Below are 9,010 nucleotides of genomic sequence, written 5' to 3' on the forward strand. Positions count from 1 at the left end.
TTTTTACAAAGGGCTATTAAGGAAGAAATATCCTTTTTGTTGGTAAGCATAATCTTCATACCGGCTTTCCATGTCTTACTTGATAAGGAGGAATTGTAAGATAGCTATCTGATATGTGATTTTGACTTAAAATGAAAAAGATAATGGAACAAGAGACACACTGTAACTTATAAGACACAATAAAGCCACAAACGTTGCTGATATATATTTTATTTTATTTCCTCTGGACATGAAAAGGGGTATATGATGTAGGTCTGAAGTGTCTCAAAAAAGGATCTTCAGCACTGTGACTCAAGATAAATCTGCCCATTTTATTCATTTACCACACCTAGTAAGAGAGGAATACATTGTTATTTTTGAGTATGAACAATTTAAATATACTAAAGAATAAAATGTTTAACAGAAAAATTGCTATGCTACAGCAATTTATGAATAGTTCCATTACCCACAGCAAACAATAGGCTTTCATTTCTATACTCCTAGCAGACTAATTACTAATTGGATGTTGCATAGCCTCTAACTCTCCCTCTTCTCGCGGGACAGTCCCTATTTTGACAGCTCTGCCCACTGTCCAGTATCCTTATTAGTGATGAGCGAATCTGTCATGTTCCGATTTGCCAAAATTTAGCAAAACTTCGAAAATATTCGCAAAATGTCAAAACTTTTTTGAAACGCCGAAAATGGGGCACGTTAAAAAAAATTGTTGCACACGTCAAAAAAATTGTTGTTTTTTTTATGTGCGTCAGTTTTGGGTTTTTTTTTATAAAAAGTTCTGCTTTGTTTGAGCACTGTAATGGTTAAGCTAAGCTCAGGAAAGGAGGTTAGGAGAAAAAAATTGAAGCAGACACCTAGAGCTGAGTTTCTATGGGAACCAGCAATGCCATCTCTTCACTGGCTGCTAGACTGGAGGACATGTTTAGTAATCTGAGCTTAGAACAACTGAGCATGCCCAGGAGCCAAAAGGGGGCAAGGGGGTTACAGGAGGGGAAGGAAATCTAAGTAATTAAAATGGTGCTGCAGCCTTAAAATTTAATTCTGGACAACCAAAGTATCAGGTATTGAAATATTTCAAAGAGGCTGTTCACTTACATTACATTTTTCTAACTGGATTGATTCTATAACAATCCTTTTATACATTCAACATAAGTGATGGTGTTGGTTGATGTTGAAAATAAAGCAAAGCAAGAAATCTATCATTTGTGTTGACTGATATATTACAAATGATATCCAATAGCCCATAAACCCCTTGTCATGATTGTGTTTACAAAATAAAACCCAGACACATTCAGTGTTACTAAAGTCATTTACTAAAGTCATCCCTTTACTCACAAACCTTTCCCTCAAACTTTACCCCCCGTCAATACCATTTTGTTGTCTAAGAGCTGCCTACTTTGACTTTTCATAATTAGTGATCTAAAACAGCTACCACAACCCTTTTATTGGCTTTTAGACCATGGAAAATTTTGAAGGGTTAACTGCAGTGCAACTCAGCCTCACACACCTTTTCCTGGTGGCCTATCCCATGATTGCCCAACCTCCTTCTCTTCTTTGTTTATCCACTTTCCACTGCTTTTTCAATTAAATGAGAACACAGTATTATTTTTTGGGTGGCTGTTTATTCTTCACTTTAGGCAAAGTATCCTCTGGTACCTTTATATTTCCCTCTTCTATATCTCAAGGCTGCACTGGGTTTACAGTCTTTATACTTGGTTGGTAAGTGGTGTGGGGCACCATCTCACAGCCCTGCATGAACACTAAACAGTAATTATACCATAGGACATGGTATCACTTTATCAAAGTTTGAACAACGTCGCTTTTTATGGAAAACGTTTGCTGATACCAATTCAATACCACTGCCATTTTTACCATTAGGGTATTATATATATTTATCAGTATATTTTTTTTGTAACCTGCTGCATAGACTGTGTGTTTAATTCCTAAACTCTGGTAAGTATGGATAGATCAGAAATTAAATATTTTTTTGTCATAGTCATCATTATTAACATATATTTCTAAGGTGCCACAGATTCCACAGCACTACACAATAAATGCATATATACATGAGCTTATACATTGCGTACAAAAAACAACCGATAATCGATACAAGGGGAGAAGAGGGCCCTTCTCAAAAGGGCTTACAATCTTAAAGATTCAAAATGATCTTGCTTTTTCAAGAAACAACATAAAGAGAAAATGTGATTATCTGTACAGATGTCCTTCTGCATATATTCTAAAGTAGAAAACTGACTGGAGCAATCAGTAGTGTTTTTAGATACACAACAGCAGGAAGGAATATAATGTTCCTGCACTCTTTACTTCTGCCCCTTAAACAAGAAGGAAAGGCTAAGTCACTTGGGGGTGCCAAAATGTTATGCACCCCCAATTGACTTTAATCGCTTACGTTTTACCCCGGGGTAGCTGTGAGCGTGGTCTCCTCTTCCTTCTTCTTTCTTCCTTCTTCGCGCGCTTTAACAAAAAAGTCGGCTTTGCACTCGACAGACGGCAGAAGGAAGCGCTCGCTGCAGGTACCCGGGGCTGGTGTGGTTTTCTCCTAACAGGGGCACCAGCCCGGGGTAAAAGGTAAGCGATTAAAGTCACTTGGGGTTGCCTAACATTTTGGCACCCCCCCAGTGACTTAGCCTTTCCTTCTCCTTTAAAGAAAAAAACTGAATCTACTTACCAGGGAATATCTTCAATTAATTTTGCGTTATTTTCCAGCAAGCAACTTCAACGCTGGACGAAGAAGCGCCCCAATAAATCTCTTGGAATGAGCTGTTATAAAAAAAATACACTGAAATACAAGGTACTGACAAACAACAAACATTAGAGTTAAAAAGACATGTATAATGTTTCCAAATGTTAAAGGAGACATATCATATAAAAATTAAGAATGTACCAGTGAATTATACTCTATTAAATATTGTAGGATTACGCTTAAAAAAGTTGTGTTTCAGACTGATTTATCAAAACCCCACTAGTCCCACCCACCCATTCCACTTCCTGCTGGCTGAATTCTCTGGATGTGCAGAGGGGGCCAGTGGCTCTCAGTACGCTGAGCTGTAGGATAGGAACCAATCAGCAGCTAGGCTGACCTAATAGGGAACCGAAGCCTGTCTTTGCTTGTATGAGTGCAGTGTGGTTGGGTCTCCCCCTCCTACTGTGCTTCTAGCTGGGACCATTAGGACACGCCCACCCCTCATTTCAAAAACAGACAGAGAACTGATAGGATCTATAGGGAGCTCCAATAAAGGGGGGATTAATTTTTAGCACAAAGTGAAACCAGCACCATATATTATACATAATTGCCTACAAAATTAGGGTTTTTCCCATTTATCTAATATGTCTCCTTTAAAGCATGAGTAAACCATCAATATGTTATGTAAAATTGCTCAGGGTGCTTTTCTAAGCTCTTTTGAAATTTTTATTAAAATTTTTTTTTCAGTTTCAGAGCTATTTAAGTTTTTATTAATGGTCAATGTAATGAATTTTGTAACAACAGCACCACCTGCTTGTCAGATCCTGTAACTGTACAGTCAGGGAGACATACATTTAGAAGGAAAACAGAGAAGACTTCTGCTGTTGCTGTGATCAGGAAGAAAATGGTAATAGGCATCTGATGCTTATGTTCACTTTCCTGAAAAGTGCTTAGAAAAGCACCCTGGGTAATTGTACATGAAATCTTTTTAAGGTTTACTTATCCTTTCAATAAGTGCATACAATTGCATAAAGCTACAGAATAATAAATATGTTATGGACCATAATAAAAGAAAATAGTTTTAATCTTCTGAACCTTTAAGTCTTTCTCCTCCAGGCAAGTCTGACACTCTAAAGCGTAAGACCTAATAGAGTTCTACTACAGGTATCGGACCCCTTATCCGGAAACCCATTATCCAGAAAGTTACGAATTACGGAAAGGCCATCTCCCATAGACTCCATTTTAATCAAATAATTCACATTTTTAAAAATGATTTCCTTTTTCTCTGTAATAATAAAACATTACCTTGTACTTTTACAACTAAGATATAACTTATCCTTATTGGAGGTAAAACAATCCTATTGGGTTTAATTACTGTTTAAATAGCGTTTTTAACAGACTTTAGGTAGGAGATCCGAATTACGGAAAGACTCCTTATCCAGAAAACCCCAGGTCCCGAGCATTCTGGATAATGGGTCCCATACCTGTACTGAGTTCTACTTGGAAGCAGCTGTGGCTAGAAGGATATCACTTAACCTCCCCCTTCCTAACTGGGTGTTACACAGTGTTGTGATTTTCCTCTGTTTATGCTGAATAAGAAAAGTGATATATGACATAAGGGCACGTTCTGATGTAGCCACACATGCTTTGTTCAACGCTACCTCTCATAGGTATAAACAGAACTATAATCACCAGAATTGAAGTCATCACTGTTGACAGGCATTGCTTCTCGTTTTTGATTCATTATAGCATTTACACCACCTAAATAAGGAAGAGAAAATCAGATGATAAAAGGGGCCTAGGTTTTGATTTTATGTGTAATTGTAATTAATGATTTAAAACTCTGAAACATTTACAAATTAGGAAAACTCTCAAACATTTTATAGGCACAGACAAGTTTGTTCTAATTCAACAAAACTGAATACACTATTATAGTATAGGCTTCTTCTCCTTCTCTAATAACAGGAGCTTACCAATGAAATTAGTTTACTGTAGTGTTCCTAGCTAAAACAACCAATAACAACTGCAACAATATCAATTTTATTTGAATTAACATTAAAGCAAGTGGGTTGGTGGGCCAGACATAAATGTTCCTCTAGTTCTTCACATATACTGTTCCATGAGGACTGGGAAGTGTCCCTAAAAATTACCTTCCTTATATACCCTCCTGAATTCCCAGTGCCTGTTGCTAGCCTTTTGTCAATCCTGCATTCCAATCTCAACCTGTGCTACTCGAATCTGCCTAGCATCTCAAATATTCCCATGCTCCAGGGGCCTTATGCACCACCAGGTTCCAGTGGGTAACTCTGTGTGATGCCACAAAAGTAGCAATTAACCCATTATTATAGGCAATACATGATATGTTTCTAAAGATGAGTTTGAATCTGTGGCTGTGAGACCCCTGTTGAAATCCCACATAATATATTTCAGATCTTGATACATGAATAATTATTTTAAGTGCTTTTAATGTTTCTTTGTTTTTGAGAATTTGTTTTTTACTATTTGAGCTAATAAAAGGTAAGTTTTAAATTCTCCCTGATATGTCATACTGTGGGAAACCAGCGTCTCATGATCACACGTGAGTTTAATGCTAATGTCACTTTGTTTGATATATGTATACAAGTACACATACATATATATTTTGTATATATGTATACAAATACATGCTATTTGTGTTAATCACTGATATTGCTAATTCACTTAGACTATATCTGACTTAATAAATTAGCTTATAAGAGACATCTCATATAGTGAAAGAGTTATTGAATGTGCAGTTCAGGCTCCAACACGGAGAGAAAGTGACCAGTGTCCTGGTGCTACCTCCCTCATTTAGGGATCCAGTGGGACCCAGTGGAAGAGGGACTAGGTGAGATAGGGCCTAGTGTGCCATGAATGCATGTATGGCCACTATGCTGAAAGTCTATAAGAAGGTACTGTGTCCCTGACAAGAAGGAAGAAGCAGGGCAGTAGGCATCAGGCTGGGGCACAGTGACCTGGGGAATCTAAACGGTTCAGGTGAAAATTCCTAAAAGGCAGACTAAACCAGGACTATCAGCCTGTGTCATTTATAATCAAATTGCCGGTTTTGCTCAAATAAAAGAATTTTGGCTTAGTATTTGGGATGTAGGAGTTCCAAAAATGTGTGCATTGTAACCTTTTGGAAAATAATACCAATATTCTTTCTTAAATGTTGCAGAATGTCTGTGAACGTTTGCTAGTTGGATTTTAATGGTACAATTTTAATTATGTGTTAACTTACCTTTTGCAAATTTTTTGGCAAAATTTGCAACTTTAGACATGAATCCCCGAACTTCTCGTTCAATCATCTCATCTGCATCTGCAGAGCCTACTGGCTGTGCCATTGAGTTTGCAGAGAGCACAGCAAGTAATACACAGAGGAATATTCCTTTCAACATTCTGAAAGAAAAAAATCATAGCACCAAGTCATAAATTCTTGCTGTAAAGTTGTTGCATTTATTAAAAATCATATTTCAAGCACAAGTAAAATCGTTTTTATAAACAGTACCAAATTATTTGATTTATATAGTAAATAATGTAACCTTTATTGTAAAATATAAGGATATTATAAGTCACTGAGCAGTTCCATGACTATATAAAAGCACAAGGCTGAAGTGCTTTGATACAGGTTATGGAACTTGACTTCACTAACATATAATTTACAGGATATTCAGGGCTCTTGTGCGTTATAAATAGATCATTTCTTTGCAAACATAGGTTACTTACCGATAACAAAGAGAAGCCAAAATAAAATAAAACTTAGACCAGTAGTTTATATGTCTTTTACATTGAGGCTGTTTAACAAGGGTGGCAAAATTAAGCCTGAAACAAAAAAAAATAGTGTAGGGGATGGAGAGTTAACCTTCCCCTACTGTCTAAGTGGAGCCTATGCCCCAGAGGGAGATGTGTTTCCATTGACCCAGGAGTGTTAAGGGAGGATCCTAGTCTATAAAAGGGGAAAGATCCCAACATTCAACCCATTACCTTTATAACTGGCTAACGTGGTACAAAAAACTTTACCCGGTACCTGTCATATCACTGACACAATTCCAGTGGAGGCACACATCTAGGGAAACTGGCACATCACTGCGGGTTAAGTGACACTGTTACATCTCCCTCCTGTCATGTCCCTATGGAGCTTTGTGAGCCTTTGCATCCTATTCAGGACCCTGCAGTTAACATATATTGTTGCAATAGCTTTCTTACTAACAACAGCTGTCTGTAGGCTTCTACATCCTATTTTTAAAACAAAAACATTATTAAAAATTGCATTGCAAAGAGTTTGCATATGTTTTTGGAGCCTCACAACCTTTAAAAAGACACAACTCCCTAAAGACAGTTTCATTTAAACTGTATAAAAGTGCATCTAGCTACACTGATAAAGGATTTTAGGGGAATCATAAGAAAATCAGTTAAAGTTTTTATCATGAATGATTTTTCTGTTCAGATGATCTTTCCATCAATAAACCTAAGTACCTTACATAGATAGAACCAAAGGGCAATGGGATTCAGTAATGCATATTGCAGGAATAACAATTAAGAGCAGTTTACCTTTCCAAATGGAGGTCTCTTTCTGTTACAGAAGCGGCAAGGTTGTCTGTTCAGATATTTTGCTCTGCCTCTCTGAGTTCCACTGAATCTTATATAGTTCACTCTAATCACCTGTTTGCAAGACGTGATGAAAAATTAAGCTTCATTTATGTTTAGATGCTATAAATTGACAACAAATTATTTGCACTACAAGCATCTTAAACAGAATTTAGTGTGTGTATTCAAACTAAATCCTGTTGGCAACAGAAAACCTGGTGATGCTACAAAAGATGTTTTTCCAGCCTAAGGCAGCAGCCCTAAAGCCACTCCACTTCACAAACCCCTCATTAAAGTTTATATTAATTTGCACAGAGAGCTGTCCTTAGTACTTAGTGCAAATTAAACATTGCTGGAAAGGGCAGGAGTGCCCATGGCCTAGAAGTTAAATCACTATACAGGAGGCCAATTAAGACAGAAGATTTTCTGAATAATGTGACTTTCTCATTCTGTGTTTCATTGATAAAATCACAGAGCAGATTTATGTAGCTCAGCTCTGCGCTAAAATTATTTTCTAGTTCTCTTTGTATTGGGTCTTATTGGTGAGCCAACACAGTAACTCAATATTTTAATTTCACTATATAATAAAAGATCAGTCTCTCAGTATAACTTAGAGCAGTGATCCCCAACCAGTGGCTCTTGAGCAACATGTTACTCGCCAACCCTTTGGATGTTGTTCCCAGCGGCCTCAAAGCTGGTGCTTATTTTTGAATTTCTGGTAAGGAGGTAAGCTTTGATTACATAAAAACCTAGTGTAATTGCCAAACAGAGCCTTCTGTAGGCTTCCAGTCAACATAGGGGCTATCAAATAGCCAATTATAGCTCTCATTCGCACCTTCAGGAACTTTTTTCATGCTTGCTTTGCTCTCCAAAACTTTTCAGTTTGAATGTGGTATAAAAGGTTGGGGATCCCTGATCTAAACAAACCAACAGACAGAGTACTGGGTGGGATCTTTGTAAGTAACAGGGAACAAACAGAATTGGCCACACCTCCTCAAATTCTTTGGTTAAAATATAGCTTTTATTGCTGAATAGTTAAAAACATTAATGATCTCAAGGCACAAAGGTGCTCCTGATGCCATTCATATTTTCTGTGCCCTTAATCTGAGGCATGCCTATGATTAAGGACAGAACAGACAACCTTGCTTCTTCCGTCCCACCCAATAGCTGCACTGTTGCCTCAGCTCCAACTACACAGTGGTTGACACAGGATATGGTGCTTAAAGGGTTACACAAGATAAATTTAAACAAGGCACCTGGGCCAGATGGAATACACCCTCGGGTACTGAGAGAGCTAGGGTCTGATTTACAGTGGCCCTTGTTTCTGATATTCTCAGACTCACTTTAAACAGGTATGGTACCTAGGGATTGGAAGAAGGCAAATGTCATTCCTATATTTAAAAAGACATCTCAGCCTAGCAATTATAGGTCTGCAGGATGCAGTAGATGTGATCTATTTTTTTTATTCCAAAGCATTTGATACCATGTCCCACAAACAACTGCTTTCTAATCTAAGGTCTATTGGTCTTAGTGAAGTCGTTTGCACATGGATAGAAAACTGGTTACAGGATCTGGTACTGAAGGTGGTTGTTAATAGTACATTCTCTACATGGAGTAAGGTTCTCAGTGGGGTTCCTCATGGTTCTGTACTGGGTCCACTTTTGTTTAACTTGATTGATTTAGGGGAGGGTATTATAAGTAATGTATCAG

At 37.5% G+C, this 9,010-nt stretch overlaps 1 protein-coding gene across 1 annotated transcript; it reads right to left on the reverse strand.

The window, feature by feature from the left end:
- Window positions 1–194: 194 nt before the first annotated feature.
- LOC100488640 (xenopsin peptides) lies at window positions 195–7,373 on the reverse strand. Its single transcript, XM_018094934.2, has 5 exons — window positions 7,265–7,373; window positions 5,955–6,112; window positions 4,388–4,456; window positions 2,681–2,772; window positions 195–328 (listed from the first exon to the last, which is right to left on the reverse strand). The coding sequence occupies exons 2-4, from the start codon at window positions 6,109–6,111 to the stop codon at window positions 2,708–2,710; spliced, it is 291 nt and encodes a 96-aa protein (XP_017950423.1). The 5' UTR covers window position 6,112; window positions 7,265–7,373; the 3' UTR covers window positions 195–328; window positions 2,681–2,707.
- Between the last annotated feature and the right edge of the window lie 1,637 nt (window positions 7,374–9,010).

The sequence above is a fragment of the Xenopus tropicalis genome, chromosome 6 (genome assembly GCF_000004195.4).
Source record: "Xenopus tropicalis strain Nigerian chromosome 6, UCB_Xtro_10.0, whole genome shotgun sequence".
In the NCBI taxonomy this organism is placed as follows: domain Eukaryota; kingdom Metazoa; phylum Chordata; class Amphibia; order Anura; family Pipidae; genus Xenopus; species Xenopus tropicalis.